The sequence below is a fragment of the Oncorhynchus kisutch genome, linkage group LG15, assembly GCF_002021735.2.
Source record: "Oncorhynchus kisutch isolate 150728-3 linkage group LG15, Okis_V2, whole genome shotgun sequence".
NCBI lineage: Eukaryota > Metazoa > Chordata > Actinopteri > Salmoniformes > Salmonidae > Oncorhynchus > Oncorhynchus kisutch.
The window spans coordinates 40,040,694-40,056,223 of NC_034188.2; the positions used below are offsets into that span (position 1 = coordinate 40,040,694).

The 15,530-nt window shown below is 42.4% G+C and overlaps 1 protein-coding gene across 9 annotated transcripts in view; it reads left to right on the forward strand.

Moving 5' to 3' along the window:
- Window positions 1–7,484: 7,484 nt before the first annotated feature.
- Window positions 7,485–15,530, forward strand: part of LOC109905292 (prominin-1-A) — a 112,786-nt gene continuing 104,740 nt past the window's right edge. For 5 of the 9 annotated variants that reach the window (XM_031790263.1, XM_031790266.1, XM_031790267.1 and 2 more), the window contains exon 1: window positions 7,486–8,071. In XM_031790263.1, the coding sequence (XP_031646123.1) occupies window positions 7,834–8,071 (238 nt within the window). In that variant the 5' untranslated portion in view covers window positions 7,486–7,833. Of the gene's footprint in view, window positions 8,072–15,530 lie in introns of all 9 variants that reach the window. The other 4 variants (XM_031790264.1, XM_031790265.1, XM_031790262.1 and 1 more) reach the window with 1 other exon arrangement.

The window sequence follows — 15,530 nt, forward strand, 5'->3', positions numbered from 1 at the left end:
TGATACTTCAGCTGTCTGAAGTTACCCGCAAAAGCCATAAGTGTCTAGTAAATGTTTATCTCTAGCCAAGAAGTCTATATGTTGTCTCTCTTTTAGGCAACACTGTCTATATATGATATGTTCATCAGACTGAAGCAAGGCTGTCATGGGTACCGCCTGTGTTTGCATAACCCAGCTTCCTGTAGCAATCTGTTAGAGTTCAGATCAAAACTGCCAGCACTTCCTCTTGAGGAAGCACTGGGAGCCCAGGTTCTGTTGCTATTTAACATCTCAGAGCTAGAGTCATCTCCATCTGATTCTTCTAACTCTTCTTTTCAGTTTCTAGTTTCAACTTTTATTATTTTTTATCTTTCTCCTACATTGCTGCAACATGACATCATGCGCCACTTCCATTAAAGACGTTTTGAGAGGGAGAATGAGGCCCTGAGCTAATATTAAGCGCTTAGTGGAGGGCTGGTTGGCAAAATTTCCATAATCCCCATAAGTGAACCGTGTCTCACGTGTTCCCTCATCCATCTTATCCACCCATGATCTAGAAGGGGTAACAATGAGCTGTTCTGTCCTAAGAACATATACTTAGCAAAAATATAAACGCAACATGTTTCATGGGCTGAAATAAAAGATCCCAGAAATGTTCTATATGCACAAAAAGCTTATTTTTTTCAAATTTTTTTTCACCCACGTTGTTTTGGTGAATTTGGCAGTATGGACTGAAAACCGCAGACCACGTGTAACCACGCCAGCCCATGACCTCCACCCGGACAGCTGATGAAACTGAAGAGTATTTCTGTCTGTAATAAAGCCCTTTAGTGGGGAAAAACTCCTTCTGATTGGCTGGGCCTGATACACAGTGGGTGGGCCTATGTGACACACTGGGTGTGGTGCACCTGTGGTGCCAGGTCTAGGTACTATGGCCCTGAACCTCTCCCTACAGGTAACTGGTCCTGTCTATCCCACTTCTCAAGCAGCTGTAAATAGCGTGCCATTCCGTTTCTGAGGACACCATAGGTGTTGATGTTATAGGGGACACTGCATTACTGCTTGCCCCTCTCCCCCCGTCGCTTCCCCAGGGCCCCTCATTCACCATTTCTACCTTCTTAAGTTACTATACCCACACACTGCGCAAGGCACTTCCTTCTCATAGTGTAGGCTGAATTTATGGACTGCTTGTGTTACTATTGGGGGTGTGACGTTCATGACATTCTCTGGATCCACATACTCACATGTCCGTACAATCAAGGTGGGGTCATACTTACCAAACACCACCAGCCATCTGTCCATTTCCCCTAAATTTCCCTCCTTTCTTCTTACATTTTTTTTTGCCAGGCCACCCAATTCTCCAGTGTTGCTTCTGCCACTACACCGGAGAGAGGGGCTCTGGTCAGTATCAGTCTATGCTGCCTTATAAACTGATTCCAGTAGAATTGTCCTCCTTTCAGCTCTACCATTACCTTAACTCATTTTTTACAGTTAATTTCTCCTCTCATTAACATCCCTCTTTCTTTTTCTGGCAAATTATCCCACACTTCTAGGACGGGTATTAGGGTCACTGGTATTGCTGAGCCTTCGTTTGAACCATTTGGATTCCTTTGACTTATACCTTATCCAAAATTAAAAGGCCTTTTCTTCACTAGTTACTTTAAGTTGCTTTATCTGCTACCGGGTGTATCCACCATGGCTATCCTGCACAGTTACTGTAGGTCATAAAACGTAACCATTTACCAATCTAGGGTTATAGACCAGTTGTCCCTAATTGGATTTAATTAGTTAAGACCCTTATCAGAGTTTTACTGTTTTTCACATGGCCCCTTCTAGTGTAGCGCTTTGCCTTTAAATCTGTTAACCAGTTACTTTAGGTTCCTCTATAGATTTGTAACTATTTAGGGCCCCACCTTGGGCGTCAAGAATGTCGAAGTGACAAGTATGGCCGCCTTCACTACTGCGCAGGTATTCTTACCTGTGGATCTTCTCTTGACCACACAGTGTGGGTCAACTACCACCGCGTGCCGGTAGGCCTGGATTATCCTGCGGTATTAGCCTATTTGCTGGTGAGGGGACCTCCCTGTCTTTTGACCCCAGGCTCCCCTCTTGGTCCATCTCTTGCTTGCCACAGAGGTTAGCTCACTCCTTCCTACTGTTAACACTTCACAGGTCATTTGTGATGCAGTATGCTACGTGTCAGCGGGGCAATTTTGTGTACGACACCAATGAGCAATCCAATATTTATTTATAGTCAGCTCTGCACTATTTTAACGTGGTTCAGCTCTTAATACGTGTTACACTACATGGCCAACAGTATGTGGACTCCCCTTCAAATGAGTGGATTCAGCTATTTCAGTCACACCTGTTGCTGACAAGATGCAATCTCCATAGACGAACATTGGCAGTTGAAGGGCCTTACAGAAGAGCTCAGTGACTTTCAATGTGGCACCGTCATAAGATGCCACCTTTCCAACAAGTCAGTACCTCAAATTTCTGCCCTGCTAGAGCTGCCGTGGTCAACTGTGCTGTTATTGTGAAGTGGAAATGTGGAAAAGTCTAGGAGCAGCAATGGCTCAGCCACGAAGTAGTAGACCAGACAAGCTCAAAGAACTGGACCGCCAAGTGCTGAAGCGCGTACCGTGTAAAAATCGTCTGTCCTCGGTTGCAACACTCGAGTTCCAAACTGCCTCTGAAAGCAACGTCAGCACAATAACTGTTTGTCAGAAGCTTCATGTAATGGGTTTCCAAGGTCGAGCTGCCGCACACAAGCCTAAGATCACCATGAGCAATGCCAAGCGTCAGCTGGAGTGGTGTAAAGCCCATCGCCATTGGACTCTGGAGTAATGGAAACGCATTCTCTGGAGTGATGAATCACACTTCACCATCTGGCAGTCCGACAGACAAATCTGGGTTTGGCGGGTGCCAGGAGAACGCTACCTGTCCGAATACATTGTGCCAACTGTAAAGTTTGATGGAAGAGGAATAATGGTTTGGGTGAAAGGAAATCTGAACGCTACAGCATACAATGACATTCTAGACGATTCTGTGCTTCCAACTTTGTTGCAACAGTTTGGGGAAGGTCCTTTCCTGTTGTAGCATGACAATACCCCTGTGCACAAAGCGAGTTCCATACAGAAATGGTTTGTCGATATTGGTGTGGAAGAACTTGACTGGCCTGCACAGAGCCCTGACCTCAACCCCATCGAACACCTTTGGGATGAATTGAATGCCGACTGTGAGCCAGGCCTAATCGTCCAACATCTGTTCCTGATCTCACTAATGCTCTTGTAGCTGAATGGAAATAAGTCCCCACAGCAGTGTTCCAACATCTAGTGGAAAGCCTTCCCAGAAGAGTGGAGGCTGTTATAGCAGCAAAGGGGGGACCAACTCCATATTAATGCTCATGATTTTGGAATGAGATGTTCAATGAGCAGGTGTCCACATGCTTTTGGCAGTGTAGTGTATCTCGCCTTTCACGCAGGATATGTTCAACCATGGGGTTATACTGTTTTTATAAGAGCGGCTCAGTCTCAGATACTCCTGCTAGCGGCTGGTCCTCCCTTTCTAGTTGACAGGACAACACCCTCACGGGTGACTCACACTCGCTAAGTCCCGGGTATAGGGTTTCAGCTAAGACTAATATCTTGAAAGGAATTCTTAGTTGAAATCAGGGGTTCGAACACTTCGTCTGAGTAAAGTCAAACTATAAATACCCAGTGCCCCTTTTGTGTGTCTTTTACACAACTACCCTTGAGCTCCCCTGTGGTTCGAGCCCACAATATAGTCTGGCCGCGGACACCTAAGAGTGAACTTACCAAGCTTGTAGTTGTTACAATGCTTCTCTTCTTCTTCAGCACTTTATTCAACAAATAATTGAACAAGTTAATGAAAACAAGTAACACTTCTCTTCTGGTTCCACGGTTTCACAACTGATGGATTTATTGTTTTTTAAATATTGCAATTATAATGTAAAAACTTCTAACAATCAAGTTCTGTTCTTACCCCAAAAGTCTTTTAACTTCTAATACATCATTCAGCTCCTGATCTGTCTTCGCCCAGAATCTCCGCTCCGCTTTCCCTATCTTTTACATGGGGTTTTAATACCCCTTAACCGCCCAAGCCAATGCCTCCTTTGACTACAGACACACAAGAAATCCTCCCCCTTATACATGACATTTAAGCAAACACATTGTTCCATAGCACATTGTCTCCTTTACATGTGATGTTCAGACAGAGTCAGGTAACACATTGCCTCCTTTACATGTGATGTTTAGACAGAGTCAGGTAACACATTGCCTCCTTTACATGTGATGTTTAGACAGAGTCAGGTAACACATTGCCTCCTTTACATGTGATGTTCAGACAGTCAGGTAACACATTGTCTCCTTTACATGTGATGTTCAGACAGTCAGGTAACACATTGTCTCCTTTACATGTGATGTTCAGACAGTCAGGTAACACATTGTCTCCTTTACGTGTGATGTTCAGACAGTCAGGTAACACATTGTCTCCTTTACATGTGATGTTCAGACAGTCAGGTAACACATTGCCTCCTTTACATGTGATGTTCAGACAGAGTCAGGTAACACATTGTCTCCTTTACATGTGATGTATAGACAGTCAGGTAACATTTAGCCTCCTTTACATGTGATGTTCAGACAGTCAGGTAACACAGCCTCCTTTACATGTGATGTTCAGACAGAGTCAGGTAACACATTGTCTCCTTTACATGTGATGTTCAGACAGAGTCAGGTAACACAGTCTCCTTTACATGTGATGTTCAGACAGTCAGGTAACACAGCCTCCTTTACATGTGATGTTCAGACAGAGTCAGGTAACACATTGCCTCCTTTACATGTGATGTTTAGACAGTCAGGTAACACATTGCCTCCTTTACATGTGATGGTCAGACAGGCAGGTAACACATTGTCTCCTTTACATGTGATGTTCAGACAGAGTCAGGTAACACATTGTCTCCTTTACATGTGATGTTCAGACAGAGTCAGGTAACACATTGTCTCCTTTACATGTGATGTTCAGACAGAGTCAGGTAACACAGCCTCCTTTACATGTGATGTTCAGACAGAGTCAGGTAACACATTGTCTCCTTTACATGTGATGTTCAGACAGAGTCAGGTAACACATTGCCTCCTTTACATGTGATGTTCAGACAGAGTCAGGTAACACATTGTCTCCTTTACATGTGATGTTCAGACAGAGTCAGGTAACACATTGTCTCCTTTACATGTGATGTTCAGACAGAGTCAGGTAACACAGCCTCCTTTACATGTGATGTTCAGACAGAGTCAGGTAACACATTGTCTCCTTTACATGTGATGTTCAGACAGAGTCAGGTAACACATTGCCTCCTTTACATGTGATGTTCAGACAGAGTCAGGTAACACATTGTCTCCTTTACATGTGATGTTCAGACAGAGTCAGGTAACACATTGCCTCCTTTACATGTGATGTTCAGACAGAGTCAGGTAACACATTGTCTCCTTTACATGTGATGTTCAGACAGAGTCAGGTAGCACATCGGTTCTATTTTTGTATTTTTTTTTATATATATATATATATATATACAGTTGAAGTCGGAAGTTTACATACACATGTAGGAGTCATTAAAACTCGTTTTTCAACCACTCAACAAATTTCATGTTAACAAACTATAATTTTGGCAAGTCAGTTAGGACCTCTACTTTGTGCATGACACAAGTCATTTTTCCAACAATTGTTTATGTAACAGTATAACTTTAGACCGTCCCCTTGCCCATACCCGGGCGCGAAACAGGGACCCTCTGCACACATCAATAACAGTCACCCAGGAAGCATCATTACCCATCGCTCCACAAAAGTCGTGGCCCAAAAGTCGTGGCTGCAGGAGGGACTGGTGCAATTCACAAAATAGATGGCATCATGAGGAGGTACAATTATATGGATATATTGAAGCAACATCTCAAGACACCAGTCAGGAAGTTAAAGCTTGGTTGCAAATGGGTCTTCCAAATGGACAATGGCCCCAAGCATACTTCCAAAGTTGTGGCAAAATGGCTTAGGGACAACAAAGTCAAGGTATTGGAGTGACCATCACAAAGCCCTGACCCCAATCCTATAGAACATTTGTGAGCAGAACTGAATAAGCATGAGTGAGCACGAGGCCTACAGACTTGACTCAGTTACACCAGCTCTGTCAGGAGGAATGGGACAAAATTCACCCATCTCATTGTGGGGAGCTTGTGGAAGGCTACCCAAAACGTTTCACCCAAGTTAAACAATTTAAAGGCAATGCTACCAAATCCTAATTGAGTATATGTAAACTTCTGACCCACTGGGAATGTGATAAAAGAAATGAAAGTTGAAATAAACCCTACTCTCTACTATTATTCTGACATTTCACGTTCTTAAAATAAAGTGGTGATCCTAACTGACCTAAGACAGGGACTTTTTACTAGGATTAAATGTCAGGAATTGTGAAATACTGAGTTTAAATTAATTTGGCTAAGGTGTATGTAAACTTCTGACTTCATATCAAATCAAATTGATTTATATAGCCCTTTGTACATTAGCTGATATCTCAAAGGGCTGTACAGAAACCCGGCCTAAAACCCCAAACAGCAAGCAATGCAGGTGTAGAAGCACGGTGGCTAGGAAAAACTCCCTAGAAAGGCCAAAACCTAAGAAGAAACCTAGAGACGAACCAGGCTATGAGGGGTGGCCAGTCCTCTTCTGGCTGTGCCGGGTGGAGATTATAACAGAACATGGCCAAGATGTTCAAATGTTCATAAATGACCAGCATGGTCAAATAATAATAATCACAGTAGTTGTCGAGGGTGCAGCAAGTCAGCACCTCAGGTGTAAATGTCAGTTGGCTTTTCATAGCCGATCATTAAGAGTATCTCTACCGCTCCTGCTGTCTCTAGAGAGTTGAAAACAGCAGGTCTGGGACAGGTAGCAATATATATATAGAGATTACTGAATGGAAGTACATTATTTTCCTTTCAGAGGTGAATGTATCATTTTAGTTGCCGTGATAAACGTTTTTGTTGTTGTGTACTCTCCTCAAATAGCATGGTGTTTTTTCACTGTAATAGCTACTGTAAATTGGACAGTGCAGTTAGATTAACAAGAATGTAACCCTTCTTTCGTTTCATTTCTTAGAGATAAAATTATATTTCAACAAAATAATGTTTCAGGAATGCTAATTGTATCTGCTACTAACAACATAAATAATTTCAGAACAATTCAGAGATGGTGGGTGTCAATCCTCTTTCTTGTGCTTTTTGAGGTGGAACAACCCAGTGGTGTTTTAACATATTGTATTTGTTTTAAACATGAATTGGTTAAAAAAGATTAGGAGGAGCATCACTCGCCAGTCACTGGGTTTGGCGGCATGCGCATTGATATGAGCTAGTGTGGATGAAAGGCCAAGGCCGAATTATTGTCCCAGTCCGCCCCTGCCCGAGCCTCCCACAGCCAGTAGAGTGAATGCGCACGCATTCTCTCGCGCAGCCATCCAAACCTTCCCGTTCCTCTAGCACACTGCACAGATGCTCCAGCCAATTTGACAGTCGGTTTGATATCGTCTCTGAGGAACTGAGCGGTTGGAGGACCGGAGAAAAGAAACACCCCGTTTGCGTCCATATGAGGAGCCACTGACCGTGGGAACGATGATAATCACGAATCCTTCCCCGGACAGCAGGACTTAAAACCTGCAGTCCCACTGCTCAACCCGTCCCTTTTATTTCCACATTTTAGTAGAGATACGGACGTAGCGACATTTTTGTACCATCTCCCTCGTTGTAGCCTATTTTAACCCCTGTACATTGAGCTTGACAGTGTCTTGGGACGATGTGGAAAACTGGTCTTCTTCTCCTCTTTTGGGGACTATTAACGTCTGGTGAACTCCAGCAAGAAGAAACGGAGCCAGAGCGCCGAAGTCTGCCACCGTCGGGAAAGTTGGATTTTGGCTATGTGCCTCAGGGAGTTTACCAAACCCTCGCCTATTACGAACCTGGAGTAATAGGGTTACTGTTCCACATGGTGCACGCTTTCCTATACGTAGTGCAGCCCAACCCGTTCCCGGAAGGTAAGTGCAATGTTGTTTTGATGCCCATTGATGCTGTCCAATAACATTCCATAAGAATACACCGTAGGTAACAAGCCATCTAGCTTCAACTCATTATAAGTGCCGCACAGTGAGGCACTTCGTCCTCGTTTAGCGTCAGCGCCGTCATTGTCGTTTACAAAGTTTGCCAATGGCAAGATAAGTTATTTGCTATGACACATGCGTGCAGAGATGTTCAAATCAGCGCAGGAAGGGCTTTATCTTATATTTGGCAGCTGTGAATATGTCACACAGGTTTACGCAAAACATGCACATCCAATGCGTAAAATTGTGTTTATTTGCATCATGTTTCTACATTCTTGTTGTGCTTTAAGAGTATTTTGCCTACAGTGTGCTGCCTGCCGGTGTCAACGTAATTACAATTAAACCGACCCTTACTGATTTTGCATCATGTGGTCACTGGTCACTAAATAGTCTGGGCACACAATTCACGAGAAAATGCCAAGACCCAATGGGGATGGAATGGGTTGGACGGTGGACCGTTGGTCCAATTGAATGCAATTAGGCCTGACTTTCCATATAACTCAAATAAGGTGTCTTTAAAGTAAGTATTGTGTGGTCACTTGAATTGAGGGGGTTGGTAGACAATACTACCCCATCTCAGTGTTCATAATCATTTAGTAAATCTGGAGATTAGGAGTGTCTCCCTGTGTCACAGATTTAACTAGGTAATCCCATAATCTGGAATGCCATATGTTGCTGTGCTTTTAGTTTCAAGGGTTGTCAGAGGCATTCGTTGATATATGGCTCCAACTCACTTACACAATGGATTTTCAATTTGTTCATTGGATATCATTGTTGGGTTCTATTACACATCTATAGGTAAAAGTTGAAATCCCATGTTAGAGATAGTTCATACAATACAAACCCCACTGTCTATAGGAATTATTCATGAATGCAAAAAAAAAAAAAATGAACACCGAAATTAATTATATGACCATTATTAGACAATTATTATTACTATTAGGCAATATATTTTAGACATCCATCCATATTACTGTAGGGGGTTTCATTATTATTTCAAATTAATCCTATGCTTAATTGAAACCAGATAGCCTCAGCTGTACAGTCACATGTCTGCCAATTAACTGGGACATGAAAATGCACACATGGAGATTTAGCATGATAATCCAGCGATCTGTCAGGCCTATTTTGATTGGAAGGGACAGGCTGTACCAGCCCCTAATGCTTCCCCATAACACTGTTGTGACTACCGTAAATCATCATACATAGTGTGGCAGTGGACAATTTTCAAAGAAAAATTCATCTTGATTTCTGATTTCTTAATGCATTCATATAAAATGTATGATATACCTGTTCCCCTAGATTCATTTACTGGTGCACCACGGCCCCCAAACCAACAATCAGGGCTGTAAACTCCCAAAATATCCCATTTGAAACCAATAGAGGCCAAATAATTAGTTCAGGTGGGAGGCAACAGAACTACAGGTAGGTGCACTGCACCAAAATCCCTAATTCAGACTTCTAATTATCCTTACACCTCTGAGTAATCTAGCCACTTCCATGCCAGTCGGAAGAACTTAAGTGTTTTATCTCTGAACACACAAAAGCTAGTTTTTCCACCGACAGTGGGATAAGAGGAACCATGGGATGTTAACTGCACTCGGTGGATACTAGAGACTGCCAATGTGTCCAGCCTGATACATGCCATTAAGTTATCCTGACACTCACACCTCACCATTGCCCAAAAAATAAGTCATAATCAGTTAAATAAATAAACTATTCATATACATTTGCACTGCATTGCCCCTCAACCCCAAAAAGAACACGTGTTCAAAAGTCAAGCAAATGATAAAATACAACATCTAATGAAGTTTCAAAAAATATGTAAAGTGTACAACATTACGCATAAATAAACAAACAAATATGTAAAGTGTACAACATTACGCATAAATAAACAAACAAATATGTAAAGTGTACAACATTACGCATAAATAAACAAAAAAATATGTAAAGTGTACAACATTACGCATAAATAAACAAACAAATATGTAAAGTGTACAACATTACGCATAAATAAACAAACAAATGTGTAAAGTGTACAACATTACGCATAAATAAACAAATTAATATGTAAAGTGTACAACATTACGCATAAATAAACCAAAAAATATTCCCAAACCCCCTGCCAAAAAAAGAAAGTAATAAAATAACAAAACAAAAAAATGGAAGGGAAGGGAAGGAGAAGAGTAATTGACTGTCAATGAGAACAGAGGAGAGAGTCCAGCTTTGGTAGAGCATAGAGTCTCTGTGACACAAGAGGAGAGTGGTCTGGAGGAGGGGATGGGATCGAGTGGGCAGGTTGTTGGGTGGCTGGGCATCACTAGCTGCAGGATTTAATCTGGAAAGAGACTTTTAGACTTTTACTCAAGTAGTATTTTACTGGGTGACTGTCACTTTTACTTGAGTCATTTTCTATTAACATATCTTTACTTTTACTCAAGTATGACAATTGGGTACTTTTTCCACCACTGCGATTGAGTGCAGGAAATGCAGAAATAATAAAAGTGCTGAAATTTGTTGAATTGAACAGTATAAAACAAATAAAACAATCAGATTGGAGAAAGACTCATTGAAATCACTTAGAATGTATGTGTTGCCACCCTAGGATCACTCACTACTCATAAAGCAAATGTAGAACCTTTAGTATTCAAAAACTAAAAATAATGTCAAATACCATCATTACCGTCCATTTAAAAAAAAAATACTGTGATATAATATTTTGGCCATATCACCCAGCCCTAGCCCTGTGCCACCATCCCGACCACCAGATGCTCTCGGACTATGAGAGAACACATAGTTAGATGACGAGAGAGCAGCTGGACTAGCAGTGTTCTCTGGGGAAAACCATGTCGCCGCCACGGCCAAGAAGTCAACGGACTGAAGAGCAATGAACTCAAAAGGCTCAGATGAGTTCCAAACGCTACCAGAGACTAGGAATTCCACACGGGTTGTGCGCGCAGGGTACACTAAATCAGGAAGGGTTACAGCCAGGAGCAAACTGAGATGGGAAACACACAAACTTGCCAAAGCTGCAAAAGAGCAAAATGAGATCATCAGAAAATAACTAGGTAAGATACTCAAGTGAGAGTGTGGTGGGAGCCTTCCTCGAACAACTCGGCAGATTGTCTTTGTTTCGGCAACAACACCGAAAAATTAACAATACAGACGCTTTTAGTACTAGCACTAAATGCCTAGTAGAGGTGAAGACACACCTCCCAGCACTGAATGCTGATTGCCTGGCAGAGCTGAAGAAAACACTCCCTATAGTACAACACGCCTACAAATGAGCAAGACTGTTACACAAGTAGGCCTATAACTTATCCAAGTCCACAACGGCAGTCACACGTACTGAGCAATCAGACAGCTTATAGACTACTAGGTAAAAGACAGCACTTAAATTCAATTGCCCTAGCAAGACAATACCAACAGCTACTTATTGAATCCAAAAATGTACTTGTTGCTATAGATGATGATGCACTAAGACTTAAATAGTCAGGGAAGACCGGTGAGGCCAGTCCTTCTTAAAAGACCCAACATTTACCAAGGGCTATTTACACAAATTGGTCTGAAAATGAAAAAACAAAATACATACTTGCTGATCCCCTTCCAAACTATAGATGTGTGGGAGATGATGCACAAACAGGTGTAGACTAACAGTGACATGTTTACATACAGGTCCTTTTACAAACAATGCAGAGTTATAAAATGTAAGTGACATAAGGAGTAAATACACAGTGAATAACGAACAATAACAAGTCCAAAATAACATGGCTGTATACAGGGAGTACCAGTACCAAGTCGATGTGCAGGGTTACGAGGTAATTGAGGTAGCTATGTACATATAGGGGCAAAATGACTGAGGATAGAGAATAGACAGTAGCAGCAGCATATGTGGTGAGTGAAGGTGTGTTGTGTCCTGTGTGTGTCCATAGAGTCAGTACAAGAGAGTTAGAGCAAAAAAGGGTCAATGCAGGTTGTCCGTGTAGCCATTTGATTAGCTATTTAGCAGTCTTGTTTAGTAGTATTATGGCTTGGTGGTAGAAGCTGTTCAGGGTCCTGTTGGTTCCAAACTTGGTGCACTGGCACCGCTTGCCTTGCAGTAGTAGAGAGAGCAGTTTATGGCTTGGGTGTCTGGAGTCTGACAATTTCTGACCCATGCCAAATCTTTTCAGCTTCCTGCGGGGGAAGAGGTGCTGTCGTGCCCTCTTCACAACTGTGTGGGTGTGTGGACCATGTTAATTCCTTAGGGATGTGTACACCGAGGAATTGTTTAGGCTGTCTGTGGTGTTCTGGGTAGGTCTGCGCTGGATGTGCATGCTGGCTCCGGTTTTTAGTTCTGACGGCGCCTTTTCTCCCCATAAGCATGCTTGGCCCTTTTCCGGTCTGCTGACACAATCAGGTCCTCAAACTCAGGGGAGGTTATTAAAAATGCGTTGGATTCCCCTGGGTCTGTCTCCACATCAGACATCATGTCTCCAGTTGCACCCGCAAATCACTGCTTCTCTTCAGCAGAGAGTTATTTTGACCGACTGGCCGGAGCCTGTGAAATTACAGGCGACAATAAGTTATTCTGCCTAATTAACAAATGGTCTCCAACTCTGGAATGATAATCAAAATGTTTTTTTTTTTTTAAAGCCAAAAAAGTACACACACTAAAAGCTGTGGAACAAGTCTCAACTTTTCAATATTCAGTACTGCACTTCAAAATGTATGGATTGGTTTACATTTATAAACTAACGTGTCTCTGGCGATGCTGCCTTTTGCTTTTTGATGTCCTTTGTTCTGTCCGGGGTGTCCGACGACTTATGCCGCTCTTTCAGTCCAATACCGGTTTGCAGCTGCACCTGAGGCGTCAGTGTGTGGTGTATTAGCAGTGGTTACATGCATCAAAATCCATGAGAAAATTGTAAGATCTAGAATTATGTTACAGCCAGTCCATGTCTTTATGAGACCACTCACCTTCAAGATCTAGGTGAAACCAGGCGTATGTCGCACGTCTCTACTTTACAGGAGAGCCATTTGGACATACGCTTTTATTTTTATCAAAATGCATTTTTTGGCAGAAATGCCTTCTGGAACATGTGAACTTTCATGTGCCTTAATAATAACCAACTTGTATGCCATCTGCAATACGAATAACATTGTTAAATTACGAGCCTAGTTGGTTTAGCCATGAAAAAGTTGGGGACCTTCCCAGGCTGAGATAATGGGCAAGCAATGCCAAGAGATGAGTTCGGATTGGTCTGCCTTGTAGCACGCTTCTGTCTATAACATGTAGGTAATCCTTTCTAACGCAACTTTTTTGAAAGATATCACGTAGTAGAGCAGCAAAGGTGTTGCTCTCCACTTTCTGGAGGACAGAGTTTTGAAATCAGTTGAATGCCCAGTGGAGTTAGAGCATGATACCTAAGGAGATGGAGAAAATTCTGCCGCTTGATTGCAAATATGCAGAGGGTGTCGAAAAGAGAACACACAGAAGGCTATTGTATAAAACACCTGTCTCTGGATTACATCTTCAAACTAAGGGCAACCATGGCATCCGTGACAGAGAGGGAGAAGCGTCCATCCATGTATACGGATAATATAGTCAAGCTAGCTACATTTTCAGATATAACACATTTCTAATTTAGTCAGAAAGTCGTTTTCATTTCAAGTTAAAGTGTACTGTTAGCTATCTAGCTAACATTAGTTGGCTGGCTCGCTAGCTAACGTTATGTGTAGGATCTGTGTAGTAATATTATTTGTATCTCAGAGCCATTTGCATTGTTAGTTATAGCCTAATGTTATCTAGCTAGCTAACATTGAACCTGGTTGTTTAGCTACCTGCAGATTCATGCAGGGTAGTAACGTTATGAGTTGGGATTATGGTTCATTGTTTAGCTAGCTAGCTACATTTCTTAACAAAAGACTCCACTATGCAAGTAACTATTTCAATATAATGTTCATGATGTCACTGCGACAACTGTCGATAGACGTAGCTGGTACATTTGGTCTGGCTATCTACTCCGATTACAGAGCACTAGCGTCTGAGTGTGCCACAGTGCAGAATAACTGACGGATTTACGAACGCTCAAAACCCATTGAATGTGGCCGGTGTCAGTAAACGTTGGCAAATAAAAATCGTAATTAAATTGTTGCCAGATGCACAGTTATGTTCACCAACGCTCTGGATAACATAAAAACAACCTAACTAGCTCTGCTAGGGCGAGTAAAATGGTCAGAGTGAGTTGTTCTCTCATTTGTGTCTGAAATAGCTAGCAAGCTAGCCAACATTAGCCTGCTAGCTTCGGACTACTGTTGTTAGGTCAGAACGCTAGGATCAACCCTACTCCTCGGCCAGAACATCTTGTGTGTGCTCTGAACTCTCCGAGAGCAAAACGCTCTGAATGCACTCTGGCATTCCAGATTGAATGCACGAACACACCCGAGGACAATAGACACTGTGTTGGAGGCTATTAGCGTGTGTAAAGATCTTTGACCTCCCAGAGCCGGCAAATCAAGACTGGTCAAGCTCTGTTTATATTCTGTCTTCTCAATACTGATTCTTATCATTAAAGATATTCCGACTTACATGTACGCACTCGGAAACAGGCCATTCTACGCAGTGGTTGGGATGGAGCTCACCACACCTAAGTAATGACACTTCTTACACTGGCAGAGGTGGTTAGAGGGTGTTCTCATCCCCAACACATTAGATTAAACCATCATGTCTATGGCACAGTGTTTCCTCTTGGTTACGTCATCACAAACTGGTGCCGTGACCACTGTAATGGACAATAATGCTTATGTCCATAACATCCATTATTTCGTTATGATTTATGGGAGTAGCCTACATCACACAGCTGAACTGCGATATGTCACCATTCTGTTGTTAATAACACCTTTCCTCCACTACCCGCCAACCCGTGAGAGCTGTTATTAGCAATCTAGCAACATTTGTCAACTTGTCTGTCACTTCTACCCACTCATGCAACCATAGTGCTATCTGACACATATGGCCATACCCGTGCACATCACCCACACATAATCACACAGCAACAGAACCTGTACAGCAAATGTCTCATTCATGTTGTCAAGTTTCTGTCATCCTTATAGGTGCCTCCGTTTGCTGTCATTTCAAACCGTTTGACCTATTTTAGTAGAACTGTTCTGTAACATAAGTCACTCTAAAACTTAAGACAAGATGTGAATGAGGTCTTCTTATGCCGTTTCTACTGTCATTCCGAGTCTTTTGGTATGAGACTAGGGGGATTAGGCTACCTGAAGCCATGCGAATCCTGGTCGGAAAGTGCTCGGTGACAAATAGACGGTTTTCTCATTAACGGCACAATTCGAAAAGTATGTTTGATATCCCCTCTCCCAGACGTAGCTATGACAGGTGTAATATTGACTCCGT